General features: G+C 35.2%; 1 protein-coding gene across 1 annotated transcript in view; it reads left to right on the forward strand.

Moving 5' to 3' along the window:
* The window catches only part of FAT1 (FAT atypical cadherin 1), a 105,604-nt gene that overhangs the window by 36,503 nt on the left and 51,631 nt on the right, over nt 1-17,470 (forward strand). Inside the window, exons 3-4 of the mRNA XM_053940537.1 lie at nt 149-463; nt 17,241-17,302. Of these exons, the coding sequence (XP_053796512.1) occupies nt 149-463; nt 17,241-17,302 (377 nt within the window). The remainder of the gene's footprint in view (nt 1-148; nt 464-17,240; nt 17,303-17,470) is intronic.

The following is a 17,470-nucleotide window of genomic DNA, read 5'->3' on the forward strand; positions in this document are numbered from 1 at the left end:
TAGCACACACTGTAGAATCTATGTTGGTTATTTTGAACTTCTATTCATTCTGATTTTTAATTTACTTAAATTTGTTGCTTACTGTATTTTTATACATTTCTGTATACTTATCAAGCATTTTCTATTTCTCTTTCTTCCTGTTAAACAGGCATTATTGAGACTGCAGATCACCTGGATCGTGAGACTACTTCACATTACTGGCTTACTGTTTATGCAACAGACCAAGGCGTTGTGCCTTTGTCATCATTCATTGAAATCTACATAGAAGTTGGGGATGTTAATGATAATGCTCCTCAGACCACAGAACCAGTTTATTACCCAGAGGTCATGGAAAACTCACCTAAAGATGTATCTGTCATTCAGATTGAGGCATTTGATCCAGATTTGAGCTCAAGTGAAAAATTAACCTACAAGATTACAAGTGGAAATCCACAGGGATTCTTCTCAATAAACCCCAAAACTGGTAAGTACAATACAGTGTTTTATTTTATGTATTAATAAATTAATGTGTTTGCATAATTGCATAAACCAGGTGAAATCAAAATCTTTGGTTTAACATGGAAAACATGCTTTCACAATAGCTGGAGTTAAGTTGGTGTTTTAGGCTGTGTCAATATTAGTAACTTATACAAACATGTAGAAAAGAGTGGAGCACTTGGTTCAAAGTACTTGACATCCACATCAGGCATGTTTTGTGAAGGGTTACTTCTGAGTAGCTCCACTCTGGACTGGTCGATGTGCATGCATTTTTATAGTGCAGTAAGTATACAGTAAAAACCCATATTTTTGTTTAGTTTCATCCAAATTGTTTTTAGTTGTCTACATAGTTTTTTTTTTTTTGTCAGGCCTCTTTTAAAATTATTTTTTGGTGGGGGAGGAGGGTGTCGTGTTAGTTTAAGCAAAATAAGCCATTTACTATCTGCAGACTCACTTGTCTCCCAGTCAAAAGATACTTACTTTCTAGTTAACTATTGCTGCTACTAGAAATACATAATCTGGAGGATTATTTTCAGGTGTGGTTTTTATTCAGTGAAAATAAAGAGTCTGAGTTCACAGGTTATTTGGAAAGCTTCAGAAAAAAATACTGAGGTTTTAACAGGAGAGTACAAACACAAGAACCAGGTAACCTTTTAGTAACTGAATTGCAGGTAGTGAAAGGTGTGTAGGACAGACAGATGGGAAGAAAAATAATCAGTCTTAACTGAAGCTACCCAGTAATCTTGAGAATATTTTAAGGGTTGCCTACCATGCCTTCCTTCTGAATGTGAAGAAAATAAAACACATACTGGATGTTTTTCCCCACAGTTTATGCCTTGAGAAGAACTTGGGGTGTTTTTTTGCCAGGTTGTGCCCAGTTTAGCTTTTTATATGTTGTGTTTTTATATGTTATTTCACAGTAAAAATTATGAGAGATGCCTCTGATTCACTCAACCATTTTTTTTCCTCACAAGTCAGAGAGTTTTAGATTAGAGGTCCTGCAGAGGTGTAGTGAGCGACTTTAACCTATTACAAACCCAGTAAGTACAAGGGAGCAGTAGAAGCTTTATTAATTTAGCTCTTGCCCATTCATGGAAGCAATTTCAGGGGACTTAAAGGAGCAAAAATGGACTGGAAAAAAAGTTTTGAAGGCTATGGCCTTCATTTTGTTTTGTAGCTATTTCAGCTCAGGGTATGAAAGACTTGTGTGCTTTATCAATTGCAATTGCTGTGTCTGCAAAGCTCTGAGTGCAAACACAGATATGTTATTTGGGTTATTTCTGCCAATAGCTTCTTTGTCAGTGTCTTTGTCTGTGTCAGTGTCTTTGTCTGTGAAAACTGCCAAGAGGGACATATGAAATAGCTATAGCAACAGAAGATATTTAGTATAGTTAAAGCCTTCATCTAAACACTATATTTACAAAATGTAGGTTTTAGAGAAAAGGGAGCCTGACAAGTAAAACAAGAAAAATTCAACCAGTCTTCTAAAGTGAATGCAGGAAGTGTTTGTATGCTTTATTTCTATTTTGTTTACTCTGTGTCTCTGTTTTATCTCATTTACATGATGCAAAAGGAAAAAAAAAATTTTTTTATCTACTTCCTTCCTCTTTTTGATTTTTAAGAAGTTCTTTTGCCGGTCACTTCGATATTTTTTGTTGTCTCAATATAGTACTGATAAAATGGGAATAAAATTTCCTGTGAGTTGGGTGGAAAACAGCGAGTGACTGCAGTATTCAAATTGCAAAGGAACATAAATTCTACCTCCATTCATTTCATCACTACTGTATAATTGGCCAGATATTTTTGATTATTGTTTCCTTAAATATTCCTACAGGTCATTTTCTCTTCCTCTTTCTTTTGTTCTTGTCCTCCCCTTTCAGCCCCCTTTATCATCAGGTGGCATTTTCCAAACTGTGTTTTGAAAAAGACACCACTGTACCTGCTTGCCAAAGTTTTGACATAAAGAAATATCGTTATTCCTATTTAATGGGTAGAATTAGGGCACTGGAGGGTTGTGACTTGTCTTTGGACAGAGTGTGCAGTTTTCTATGTTAGTAGCTTACTGTGATCTCATTTATATTAGAAAGGGACCTTGAGAGAGAGAGCTCAACACACTAGATGGTGAAGTGATAAGGAGCACTTAATAGAAAAGGAATAAAGATTTTCTGTCAAGAGAGCTTCTTACCTGCCTTTATTGTAGCATGCATACACTAGAAGCAAGCAGTGCAATCCACAGTCCTTCTCACTTTGGTGTTAAAGTATAAAAAGCAAAAGGACAGCTGGAAATAATTAAAGCATTATATTTCAGAACACAAGCACTGGGAATAAAAATCTCCCTCTGATTTACAAGCAGCAGAAGAAAATTATTTTTTTCCCCTCAATATAATTGAAGGCCCAGGCTTAGGTATTCACCTATCATGTGCCATTCATACCACCCTTCACTGGTGTCTATTACTGTTAAAATTGTAATGCTAGATAGACATGCTTCTAGACAGATGTCTTAAACATAATGAAAAGGAAAAGGTGAGCAGAGGAGAGAAGGGAAACTTGTTCCTAGAGTGTAGTCAGATAATTCAATGGCTATTAAAAAGATAACTCGTATGTATTGTCTTCCCATTTCATGTGCTCTAACGGGCCATACTGCCTATCCTGTACATGACCAGTTTGAAACTGTTAGTCTGCAGTGGGCACTAACATAGGGGTTGAGTTTTCAACTGAGGTTATCTGGTTCATAAGTTCCCAAGTCTCTCTTCTGTCTATTAGATATTGAATATATTTAATCTGAATATATTTGGTGTGAAAGTCTTTTCAATAGAATTGAAATGTTAAGGAGTTGAAAGAACACTTTAAAAGACACTGGTTATTGTTCTAATTATAACACAGTGTATTTTATCTTCCCCAATCAGTTAAAAGAGGGCTCAGCTGAAGAGTACATTTGATTAGAATTGGAGAGATCAAGTCTTGTCTTGTTTGCTTATGTGTGTATATTATCCTTGCTGTACCGTGTGAAGTTATCACACTGTAAGTTATTTGTCCAAGGAAGAGAAACCTTCCCCAGGGCCCCAAGTTTCCCTTCCAACCACAGGGAAGATAGGGCTGGAATATTAATCAAGTCTTTTTAACTGTATCCTGTTGTAACATCGAAAGTGACAGTATGAGTTAAATATGTGCATCCCCAAAGGTGAGTTGAGGACTGTAATGGCATTCAGTTCAAGTCAACTAAAAGCTACTGTTAGGATTCTTAAAATACGGGGTGAGTGTTAAAAATATGGCTCCAGTGGTAATGTGTTATTATCTCTTCTCCTGGTCAAGGATCTGTTGTTTCCTTTCTCTTTATAAAATTTAATGTTATGTTATTGTGGTCCATGGCTGGAATTCTCACACATAGTAGTAATACAGATTATAAATAGAAACAACCTACACATAACATGTATCAAGTGAAACACTGCATTCTGTTCTCCTGATGTAGCGAATGCATTTCTAGAATTTTGTGGACTCCAGACTAAGATGTCCGTGTCTTAATGTAATGATTTTGAATTTTTAGAAACTCAGTGACATGGATCTTTGTAGGATATAGTTCATCTTTCACAAAAAAGAAGGGATTTCTCTTCATGGCAAGAACTATTGACTGACTGATTTGTTTCTCAGAAATGCTACTGGCTTAAGTAGTATCTGCATGCTTCTTACTGTAATCTAAGTACCCCTCTCAGTAAGTCTTCACTGACACTTAAAAATTTATTTTATATTTCAAATAATTATAAAATCACTTATGGAAACACTGCTAAGTTTTTCTTTGCATGCTATTTCACTTTTTGGAACAAAAATTACCGCACAGGATATTCTGTAATCTTTTCACATATACTTGGTCTTTCATGAATGCAAATGAAATAACATTTTATTTATCTTTGGAATTTCCATGCAATGACAAGAAAGTGCTGTACATGTGAGCTGTGCAGGTAGAATAATTATCATAATATTACTTGCCAGAAAGAATGAGAACAAAAACTTAATTCCACAACTTTCATGCTTAATCTGAACACAATTGCAGACAAACATGCAAATTACGATAAGTACTTTATATCTGTTTAACTTCTTTCAACATAGCTTGTAATTAAGTACAGAAGTAATTGACAAGGTGGAAGAGTTGCAACTCGTGTTAATACGTTTAGGTGGAAAAAGTTGCACAATTCGGTGGCTGTTCTGAACACGTCCTGGGACTGTGTGGTTAATCTCAGCACTTAACACTAGAGCTACTGCACTGAGGCTCAGACAAGATTTGCACGTGTACCAACACTCATGTACAGCAAAGGACTATATATAGCAGTAAACAAGTTCTGAGTTTTGTGCCTTGGAGCTTAAAATGCACATACAATGCTTTTATAAGCACATGTAATACATATGGTATGTATAATACTGCTTTAGTACTATTTCTGTTTCTTGCAGGTGTGGTTTATTTGCTTGTGAGCTATTTGGGTACTTGTAGAACTGAAAAGTTTCATGGATCATAGATGTAAGCTCCATGTCTGTATTTACAAAATACAATTGATTATTTTAATGCTTGGAATAAACTACTCAGTGTTTCTATTTTACATGAACACAGTCCTATTGAGTAGAAGAATGTATATTTTTCCTCATCTTTGTGCCTTTCATATTAAAATATCTTAATTTGCTTTTTTGCTTTTGAGAAGTGTTGGAAGGATGATACTTGATAGCAGGATTGCTTTCTTAGAGAAGGTGGAAGAGATAATTAGTACGGTATCTACAGGTAGTAGCTGATGATACCATTGTATATAAGTGTACATTTCTGAGTCAATGAATTATGATTTTATAATTTCTAATCTATTTGGATTTAGAAATTATATATTTATAAACCAATCTGTTGTTGTCTCTTCAAAAGAGTTATTGTATTAATTTACTAAAAGCTTTCAATCAAACCATGTAATTTCTTTCTGTCTGAGGAGGGTAGGACATGCATGAAATATGTAATATTTGTTGCACCCAGTAAGAATTGTAAGGGTGGTTTGCAAACAAGGTCCCCAATTTAAAATGTGTGCTGACAGTTCCCCAGAATGACATTGTCAGCCAAATTCTTTTCCTATCATTGTTTCTCATTTTGTATTTTTCTTCTAGCTTTACATTTTAAATTGTTGGATGGCAAACATCTTGTGAAATTAGAAGTTATTAACTTTTAAATGACTAACAGTAACTCAGCAAGTCATATATAAAACATAGAAATTGAAGAGCTAGGGAGAGCTTCCTAAATTGCTGTAGAACTAGAGACATTAGACTGAATTCTCTCTAAACAAAAAAAGCTCATTGAATTCCCTGAACTCTGTATCAGTTTTCATATGGATGAAATATTTTTGCTATGCCATGTTTTTTAAATATGGCTGCTACAGTGTTACAGGCTCTATATGATGACTATCTCAAAGGTTGCTGAGTTAAGGTGCCTGAAAGAAGGTTATACTGTTTTATAAGTGCAGCATGCACACAAAAATGGCAAAATCTGCATTTGCTTAGAGAATGGAGTTCCAGCTCTCCCTCGTATTATTGAGCAAGAAAATTGAATCCTAACCAGGTATCCTTATAGGGCCCTTACAATCTTTTGTACATATATTCAGGCTAGAAATAATTTCTGATCTTTTGCCCAATTGTTATGCTTCTTTCCACTTCCCCAGGACTTCTGTTACATTTGTTGTGCCAACCAGATTTGGCTTGGGGAGGGAATTGGGTCTGGATAGCAAAAACCACTTTATTGAGAAGTCATGCCTTATCTTAGAAATATAAAGCAATAATAGCAAATGAGGAAGACAAATGAAGAAGAGGGGTACTGAATATTGTGCCAAATAACAATTTTGATTCAGATCAGCAGAAATGCTGATCACAAAAGTATAGCTTTCTATGCTTTTAAGGAAACTTGGCATGAAAGTGATGCATAATTCTGAAAACTAGACTTGGGTTCACAGCCTGGACATGAGAATGCCAAAATAAATTTTCAGTTGTTAATTTTCCCATACATAGATTTTGCAGGTGTAAAATAGAAATACTTGCATGACCTAATTACTGGGGAGTGTTGTAAAGCTATATTAATTTATATATGAAGCGGTTTGGTATTATTATGAGAATATTATAGACATACCTTTAAGGAAATTAGTAATCCTATGGTGTAGGAGATAGTCCATTTAGATAAGAATATTAGTTGGGGAATTCAGCAGAAGCTTTGAGTAATCACCCATTTCAGAACATAGCTGTATCCTGTACATTTTACATAGTAACCTTTAAAGGAGAGAGTGTGTGTGTGTGTGTGTCTGTCTGTCTGATTTGGAGACCGAAGTGAAATGGGAAATGGGTACAGCTGCAAACAACTTCCATGGGTTTCCGATAACACTGGAGAATTACTTAGTGAGGAAATGAAGGGTCAGTGACCACAGAGTAGTATTGGCTTCATTTTAACAAAGGAAATCTTTGTTGTTTAACTACTTGTGGGTTTTAATCCCAATTGACGTAATGTTTTGGAACTTGGATAAAACCAGTGTTGGTTTATTGCACGCTTACGTGATTTAAAATTAAATAAAGATCAAAATGCTGAATTTTTTTTATGTAACTTCTGTATCTGGTAAGCAATGCCAGGCTCAATTATTGTTCACTTATGTCACACAGCTCGAAGTGTATGTAGCAGCCTTCATGTTCTCAAGTGTTTACCTGTGACATGCAGAGAAAGTAAAGTACTTGATTATACTGTCTCTAGAACAGATTTTTTTTTTCTTTACTGAAAATATAACTAGAATTAGCCAAAATGTTTGTAAAAAGAGTTAAATTCTGCAAAAAGCTACTTTGATTTTCCTTTTTCAGAAGCATTTGAAGTGGTAGGTCATTTTGTAGCTGGGAAAACAAGTTCATATCTGAAATTTCTAACAATATTTTCATATCCACTTACTCTACATTATTTGGAGATTTAGCATCTGCAAATGTAGAAATTTTGCTGTAATAGAGGCAGCTATTTTAAAAATTACTTGGAAGTATTTATGTAGAGAGTACTTATTTTAAATCTTAGGTGGTGGTGTTGGGGCTTTATTTATTTATTTGATTTGTTCTCTTACATCTCTTTGAAAAAAGAAAAAAATTGGGAAAATAAATGGGAACCATAGCAGTCCTTTCCTTTTCCTTTATTTGTCCCTGGAACTACATAAAAACTGCAGGTCATGCTCTGCATGATCTGCGTTGTAAACCAAGATTTAAAGAAAGTGAAGTTCTCTTTCGATTTTCCCATGTTCTGATACAGCAGTCATGGAAACATAGGCTTGGGTTGGGAGAGACCTTAAATCTCATCTGGTTCCAACACCCAGGATGCAGCACTAGATGTGGTTGGCTTTTCAATCTGCAAGTGCACATTGCAGGATCATGTCCAGCTTTTCATCCACAAGAACACCCAAGTCCTTCCCTGCAGTTTATCTCAGTCTGCTCTCAGTTTGTCTCCCAATCTGGACTCATATCTGGGGTTGCCCTGACCCAGCACCTTGACTTGCTGAACTTCATGAGGTTCTTGTGAACCTACCTCTCCAGTTTGTCCAGGTCCCTTTGGATGCCATCCAGTCTTTCTGTTGTGTCATCTGCACCACTCAGCTTTGTGTCATATGCAGACTTGCCAAGGGTATATTTGAAATGGTAATAGAGCCAGACTCTCCCTATAATACATGTTCTTTTGAGCTGGAGTATATAATATGCAAAACTATAATTCTAGTCAAAGAAGAGACAATGATCAGATGCTGTTGTGAGCCACTTGCAAAGTCCCGCATTCACATGTGCTTTCAAAGATAACAAGCTTTGCTTGGTAGGATCTCTGAGTAGTGTAACTTGAAGTTGTGTATATAACAACACTATAATATTAGTATTGATTAATTTCATAATAAGAAAAAAAACCTCAGAATTAGTTCCCTGGTTCAAATCAGCTTGCCTTGAATTTTTTTTAATCAATTAAGATAGATCAATCTCAGAAACAATGTTGTTCTGTATGAAGTAATATAATTTTTCCCTCTTAAATATTCACTGTGGAGTCATAGCTCAAGGACTAGCTGGAAGTGATCTATAAAATTATTCCTCAGTTTTAATGAGAGTCAAGGCAAGATCTTTGACAGCAGTTTACCAGATCATCTCTCTTATGAGCACTGCATAAAGTTCTTTATGTATATGGTGCAGTTACAAAAGCAGTTCCCTTTAAATCAGTAGATAAGAATGCTGTGCACTTACTCTAATACATTCTATATTGTAAATGTAAGAAATAACATACAATTAAAAACAAAAGAAAAAAGGAAGAGGCAGCAGCGTTTTATAAATCTCAAAATTCTCACTTAGAAATTAATATTTTAGGGTTTAAATCTATAGGGATTTCAGAGCACTATAAATAAAGTAGGCTTATGTCAAGTTTGAAAAGATCTTTCAAGATGATGTGCGATTTTATGGTAATAATTCTGTACTTAGTTATTGAAGATGATATTTCTCAAAATGAGATAAAAAATGAGTGGTGGACAAAAGATAACTTAATTACTGAAGGCATTTGAGCTTTGAATTGGTGTAGCTTTTGAAGGCAAGAATATTTTCACAAAGTAAGCAAAGAGGTAACAAAAATTTATAGTGTTCTGTTGAGTTCATTCAAAGTTCATTCTAGAGGAAATGTATCATCACTTACTAGTTTTCTTAAAATTAGCATATAGGGGTTTTGTTGTTTAATCTTTAATTTTAAATTATTTTAGCTATTTGTTATTATTTATTAAATACATTTTTAAAAATTTTATCTTATAATGCTTTTGACTTACAGTTATGGGTTTTAGCTTTTGTGTGACAGAAACTAGCAAAAGAATATGAATGACACTGAAACTGGACTTACCCTAAATGCTTTCAATCAGTGAGAATGCAGGATCATGGACATTTTAATGCAGCTATTTGGGTGTTTGTTGTTATTTATATAGTTCTTTTCATTATCTCCCAAATAATTTTACTGCTAAAAAGATTACTGCACAAGAAGTTAATACCACTGTTAGTAAATCCAGACTAAAAATAATATAGTCAGTGACTAATTAGAGTATACAAAACTACATGGTTTACTTTTAGTTAGATATGTTTGTGGAATTTTCTACAATTATATGATCAATAAACACTAATTTTACAGTTAATTTGAAATCCAGTTGAAATTGAAGTTTTACAGTGTTTGTCGTATTGGATGGCTTAGCTGTTTATGTAAATTTTTTTTCCTTATGCTGTACATAAATAATCTTTGGTGGATTGCTTGTCTTTGCTTCATGCTCACATCACAAATATGATTAACAAGTATTCTGCTCAGCAAATTACAGGATGCTGTTAAAATAGTTCAGGTAAATGACTCAACTTCAGAAGTGCAGCTTGCATTTATACTTTATAGTAGTAGGATTGAATAGTTAAATTGCCAGGTTACAGATAAACATGGTGCCTGATGGTATGAAATATTAGCCGTACTTTTTGATCCTATATACAAAGCTTACAGTCTGTCTTGGTAACAAGCAACAAGCTCATAAACACTGAGCTGGACATGATGATCCTTGTGTGTTCCTTTCAACTCAGCATATTCTGTGATATTGCTGCACTTCAGTAAATGTGCTGCACAAATACACCCTTATAGACAGGGTGTTACCCCTTGCTTGATGCAGTCCTGACTTGGGTAGGACTGAGATCTCAATTACTGCTTGACTTTTCGTGGAATACTATTCAAAGGGCAAGAAGTATTCATCAGGGACAAATGTGCCAAGAGTTTTTTGTGGATGAAATCTGGAGCATATGCACTAGCATTTGAAACAGGAATAAGGAAATATCTAAGTAAAAAGAAAAGGTGATCTGAAGAGCAAATAGAATGTGTAGTTCTTGATGTGTTTCAGACTTTTCAGTCTGGAATTTACTTAGGTGTCTGTACACTGTGGGAGTGTCCTGTTGGCTTCTACTTGAATGGCCGTACATGTGAATTGAAGGGGAAAAGGCATCAAAACTGTCAAAGACTGTACTAGTTGAATGCCATCATGCTATACTTAACAAAAAGGGAGCAGTGACTTCATCAGACTGTACTGCAGTAGGTTTCCATTTTATTTTTCTAAAGCTAGGGTATTGTAACTCATTTGTATAATTACCCTCATCAGGAAGTTTATATATGAAGTAGAAAATAAGTCCTTTAGCCCCAAAAGTGTATTTAGACTATCCAGAAAAGTCTCCTAGTCACAGGCTGTGCACTCTGCTAGGCAGAATGAATCTTTATTCTACCTAAACAACTGCATAGCAAAAAAAGGTAAAAATCAAGAGGGCAGAGGGAACAAGCAAGCAACAGCAGAACTAATGAAGAGAATATATGGCTAGGAGAATTGAAAGAAGAACTCAATTCTTCTTGAAAAGTGGTACCATTTTTGAGGCCTTTATTGAAAGAACAGTAATGATTGCTTTTTAGTGTTGTATTTGAGCAGAAGAGGCATTTGCAGCCGTTTAAGGTGCTTTTAAATGATATTCCTAGTTTCTCTTGGGACTGTATATTTACAATTATATTTCACCATTAGAAAATTACTGGTGATAATGCTGTTGCTGGTTTCGATGAGAGTTATTAAGGTGTGTAGAACAAGGAAGAGTTTAGGTATGAAAAGCAAGTGAAATTGCTAAGGAATTATCTTTAAGACTATGTAAACCAAAGTTCAGTTCCTTTATGATAGCTTGTTAGCACTATCTTCTTTTTTAACTCTGCAGTCTGCCTTCATGGTGATGTAGGACAATGGTGATATGTTAGACTTTGTAGCTTATAATAGTCATCATCAGTCGTTTCATGGCTCATAAGACAGAGTTTATTTTTTGCCAGCTGCAAAGCTGGAGTATCTTCTTCAATCCCTCTGCTATTAACTTTTATTGACCTGCTTTTATTAACCTGTTCCTGTGGTTTGGTTTTAAAGACAATTTTTAGCTTAAGTAGAAGATAAGATTTGACTACAGTCTTGCCAAAAAGCTTATCTGAACATCTTTAGAAAGAAAATGTGGGCCTTTTCTGATGGTCATGGATTATATGGTAAGTTAGGTGTAAAACACAGTTAACTTGAAATCAGTTGAAAAAAAGACTGAAAAAAAAAGTCATTGTTATGTATCAGTGATGAAATAATAATGGATTATTGTTTTATCAGTAATTTTGTTCTTATTTTGGAAAGTGCTGAGATATCGAAAGAAGTTTAAAATGATGTCATAAGAGTTCTTTCAGACTGTGAAACTTGACACTCACTTTATTATGAGAGATGTCTGAGACATGGCTTGATCACACCTAGTACTTTGAAGAGGACACTGCTGATTCCTGTGAACTTCTTAGCCTGTCATACAAAAGAAATATATATTCCTCTTTCTAGAAGGGAAAGCTGTCTTGAACTGGATATAATACACTACTTCTTAAATAAGGAAAGGTAGGAAACCCTGCCTTGAAGTGAGGCAGTATCTCTACCACCTGAAGAGACATAATTGGTGTTCGACTTACAGAACATTTGCTGCAGTTTGCTCAGTGCTTTCGGGCTGTGTTATGCAGGAGTTAACATGATTACCTTTATAGCCATGTGTGAATTTAAAATCCATGCTTCCTTCAATTCTTAGACTGTAAACCTTGTAAACAGATCTGTAGGTATAACAATATGTTAAAAATAATAAAAAAGAAAACCCTTTAACATTCACTGGTAATTTGTTGGTTTTGGGGTTGAAGTGGGGGAATGAGAGCTAAAATAATAATTGACTTAAGTTGCAGTAGTCATGACTGAGAGTTTAAGTGATAGTTGACTGATACAGTCCAGAGCAACCATTTCTGCTGGTTAGTTATAGTTTGTATTTAACACAGAGGACAAAAACCAAATATGTCTTCCCTCATATTTAGTTTATGACTTGTATCTGTTGAAGTTAGTGATAAAAATGTTTGTAGCTGCTTCCTTAATTCTTCAATGCCAATGCATTCAAAGATCAGAGAAACTGTATTTATTTTTGTATGCTGCAATTCAAAGAGTGTTATACTAATTCAAATCAAGCCTATCAGTTCAAACTCATTGGAGGCATCATAGTGCACTTGGCATCTGCTTTAGTCTTTTGGTTCATTGTAGGGGTTAGCCATGTCTAACAGGCAAACTCCCTCCCATCTCCAGAATCTTCATCATCTCAAGCTTAATGTGCAGTTGGAAAGTCTGCAGGTATTTGTGAAAGCACAAATGCATGTTGTATACTCAGCAAAATAAAAACTTTGAGCCCTTGCAAAGACCAGTTTTTCTGATGCCACCTCTTTCATCACTGAGATCATCCATGCCATAAAGACAGCTAATAGATAATTCTTAACACAGTGCCCACGTAATATTCTATGTGTTTTTAAGGATATTGCCATTTCAGCATTGACTGAAAATTGTTGATGTGCAAGTCTTCAGAAACAGAGATAATATGATGTAGCTGGGAACCACTGAAATAAATCCCTGCTAATATCTGATCTCTGGTGCTAATTTCTGTTCCAAATGTAGCAGTTTTATTCACACTTACATAATTGTATGCTGCAGTTGCATTTCTGTGTATTTGTTTTGCTGTTATTTAGAATAGAAATCTGAAGTAAGTTTTACCTAAATGCCGTAGTGATTCTCTTACTTTTTGGCTAGACCTCAAATAGACAGCAGGTATCCCCAGAATGTAAACTCAAAGAAGGAATGAAGGGAGAATAGAGTTGTGTTTGCTACTAGTGCAGGTTTTTTTTGTTTTGTTTGTCACAGATGTTTACAGTTAGTTTCAGTTGATTCTAGTCGCTCTCCAGCTAGTGAGACAGAACAGCTATGATTTATCCAAAGACTTTTTAAATATTAAGCTGCTGTTGTGAAGATTTTTCTGATTAGGCAAATTTTTAAATATTACTAAATACAAAAATGGCACCAATTCACTAGAGATACTATTTCCTCATCATTATTTTAGATGTGTTTTTTATAAATTTGCATTTCTCAAGAATGCTTGACCCATCTTGCCATAGTGTCATTGATTTCAGGTCAGTAGTCAGTGATGTGACTTACTGGAGCTTATTGTTCCTGTTGGTTTTGGGAGAGAGGGGCTAATAAAAGGAGGCAGAAGCAAAATGGAGAATATGACTACAAAACAATGCTCTGAGTCAGTTTTGCTTTGAAATAGAATGGTTTGTCACAAGTGACCTGTTTCTCACACATGCTGTTATTTCATTCAGCAATAAACACATTTTCCCCACGTCATAACAAGGATTTCAAAATTGAGTGTTTTACAAACTTCTTCAGAGCTTATTTGAAATCTTTTACTTGCCACTCCTTTGGGGATGTGGTGTGTGCAAAAATGTGGTCATGCATTTATTTTTGTAGAGGGAGGGGCACAGAAAGGATATATACAGAGTGTTACAGAAAAGAGAAGGTGTTCCATCTAAAAAAACTTAGAAACAGAGCAGAGTGGTGGCTTTTGTTGCAGGGAGCTGACTTACATTAGGTCCAGTGATCTTCCCTGACCTTAACAGGCAGTTAATGTGCATAGGAACATTTGACTTTATTATCACAGCTGTAGTTCAGGAAAGCTCTTCAACAATGGACAAAATCTGCTGGTGCAGCATTAAACATTCTGTAATATAGAAAAACCTGGCAAAAACAGAAAAATGTAGTGATTGCAGTAATCAAACCTTTTATAGTCTTAAGCTGAAGACACTTCACTGAAGCTAAATTTGCACTTAGGAAAGTGTCTATCAGTAAAGAGTTAAATAAAAAGAATGTCATGCATGTGTATGTGATTCTAAATCCAGAAGTGTTACATTTCCTTTGTTGGCATTAGTTTCTGCTGAATATACAGGATATATATGGTGAAGACTAAGTCCTTCTGTTATTGGTCTGAAGTGTTTTAACAGAAGTGTGGCATGCTTGGCTGAAAAGACTGGAGGTTTTAACAGATCAAAGCACGTATATTTTGTTCTTGCTGGATATTTTTCTGCTTATCCATTTGTGTTGTATTGACCAATTTCATTAACAGGAATTTTATCTGGAGCAAGACTTCCTTTAAGAATCACTAGTGTGTAAAGTAGTGGCACATGGTAGAATTTTGTTTTGAGTGCTTAAAGCAAAAGCTTTTGAACAATTTTTTGATTGATATTTTTTTCTCGGAGTATTAATGGCCATCTTTAGGGGTGCCTCCTTCTTCATGGCTCTTGATGAAAAATAAAATTGATAGGGAGCTATTGAAATGTGCCATTTTTCTGGTCTCATGTAATTCTCTACTTGCTGCTGCTGTGAGAGATGGAGTCTTATTATAGTCAGAGGATGTAGACTAACTATTGAATATTCAGGGAAATGCAAGCATCATGAGGTATTTCTGCTAGATTGCTTTATTTTTCCTGTGTTTTTTGAGATTTTCCCCATTTTCAACCCAGTTGTTCGACAGCCAACTCCTTCAGCAGCTATACTGCAATGTACCCTTTTCTCTTGTAACTGTGGTGAGCCTTGAGGTTAATGCTTCATGGGAGGGCTTGTGCTGGCTTTTTACAGAGGTACTCAGTAGGAAGAGGTTTTAGGAGAGCTTGTGTTTCCTGAAGTCATCTGCAAGTCCCTTTGCTGGAAGGAAGCAGATGAGGTGTCAGCTATGCCACTTGTGCACTTCCAATTAACAGTCCTATTCTGTTTCCCATAGAGTCTGTGAAAAGAAAATGTGTTGTCCAGACTTGGGCAGAAAAGTAAAGCTTTTTAGAATATGTGATAATGAATATTTTCAGTTGTTGTTGTTCACAGCTCTGTAATATTCATGTGAAAACATTACCTCAAGAAGGTTAATAGACAACTGCCACATCATTTTCTCTTTCTTCCTCTGCCCCTTCCTAAATTCACAGTAATAATGCAAATTTTTTCCTTTGTTTGTTTGGCTTGTTTGTTTTGGGGTTTTGTATGTTTTAATTTTCATTCCCCCTTTCTTTGTAACTAAGGACAATTAATTCATAATACGAAAAGATATATCCTAACAATAGCAAACGTGTCTTCTCTATGTGCTGTAAAAGCATAAAAATATAAAGCAGGAGAAGATGACATATCATTGTCTAGAATACTAGATAAATAATGCATTTGATATGTTGGCAAACAAAATTGCTGGAAAAACAAGGGCAGATTTGACCATAATTGAAACAGCTGTTATTTGCACTATCTGTTTTTTGCAGAAGAGTTGTTTGAACATTTGACGGCTGTAATATTATTGCCTTATATAGGTTTTGTTTTTATTATTTAGTAGGGGCTGTCTGTTTTGTTGGTATAAGTAGACTACAGCTGTTTTTGTCAGAAGCACTGAGTAGCTATGCACCTGTGTTATACAATCCTGTTTCTCTTGGCCTTTCTCTTTTAAGTGAAATTGAAGTCTTTATTGCTTTTCTTACATACTCTGCTTTTTATCAGCTGAGAGACAAAATTGAAGGCTTTTTTATTGTAGCAGACAAGCTTTGAAAACTTTATAAGTGGATTTTAATTTTCCTTATATAAGGTCATATTAATGAAAAAATTACTCTCTAGTTAGAAAGTGGAACATGGAGAATGCCACCTGTATTTTTATCTCTGTTTTACTGGGTAATTACTTCCCTGTTTTCCAGTTTGAGAATTAAGGATCAAGGTGGCAATGCTTTCCTTTCACTACCAAAAGCTGGGATAGCTGGATAAAAATGTCTTCTGACATTGCATTATCCTCTGTGTTGCTGCTTCAGAGAATATGGGATGCTTTGCTCAGTAGTTGCTTAAGCTGGGCAAATCCAAACCTTGGTGTTTTCATCATGAAAGGCCAAGTTGGGTCTAGCAAGATTTACTAGCACAGGCTCAGTCCCATGTGAACACAGCAATGGTATTTGTGGGGCCAGCTTGTACCTGTGAAAAGGTTAATGTCTTTCTTTGCTTTTGTGCTGCAAAGAAACTGAATTCTCTTGTGGCTGCATCTGTGGCACAGTTAACTCACACAATAGCAAATCGTTCTGCTATAATTGAGAGTTGAGCAAGTCTACTTTTCGTGAAACTCAATAGTTAAAATTCTGAAGTAATTGTTAGGGAGAATGAATTCAAATAAGATCCTTCTGTATTAAGTTTCACTGTCTTTTTGTTACCTCTTACTCTTTGACTTCCTTCACTTAAAGAAAAACCCATCATGCCTTCCTAATCTTGCATCAGGAGTGATAAAAAAGAACATCATACATCAAAAACTTGTGGTTCTTCTCTGCTGTTGTCAACAGCAACTGTTTGACCACTTGTCATTGTGAAACTAAGCAAACACAGACAAATTGTTCTGTTTTTTCCATTATTATTGCATCTCTTCAGGTTATCCTTCTTTTGCCTTTATCACTAATTTTACAAATAGGTGTTTCTCCAGAAGAGATAGGTAACCAATTCAGCTACTGTCCATCAACACCCTCTGAAAAAGGTGTATGAAAACAAGATTTCATGTGGGAGAATTGCATTCATTACTTTGTCAGAAACATAGCATGCACAGATGTTTTGGAACACTGAACTGTGTTTAAGTGTTACAACAGCTTAGTTTTCAGATTGCAAAGAATATTTTCACAGCTTTTAAGGATTGGAAACCCCTCACCCCTTCCCTTAAGGAAAGCATAAATTCTACAAAAATGGAAATGGCCACCTAAGAATAAATTGATATTGAGGATGCCAGTAACTGCTGATTTAACCTAACCTTCATTCAGATGATTTTCTTGAAGGATCTGATTAATTATTCTCTTACGTTTGCAGGGCTAATTACAACCACATCCAGAAAACTAGATCGAGAGCAGCAGGGAGAGCACATACTGGAGGTAAATAATTTATTTAGATTGCTGAAAAACAGTGACTGTAAGTTCATTGCTCTTTTACGGAGAATTAAGTTTGGCAGGCTTGATTACTATATAAAGAATTTTTAAAAACTGGATTTCAGAAGTAATTTCCTTCTGTGTTCATTATGCTGCAATGCAGATAACCAGTCT

The sequence above is a fragment of the Vidua chalybeata genome, chromosome 4, assembly GCF_026979565.1.
Source record: "Vidua chalybeata isolate OUT-0048 chromosome 4, bVidCha1 merged haplotype, whole genome shotgun sequence".
In the NCBI taxonomy this organism is placed as follows: Eukaryota; Metazoa; Chordata; class Aves; order Passeriformes; family Viduidae; genus Vidua; species Vidua chalybeata.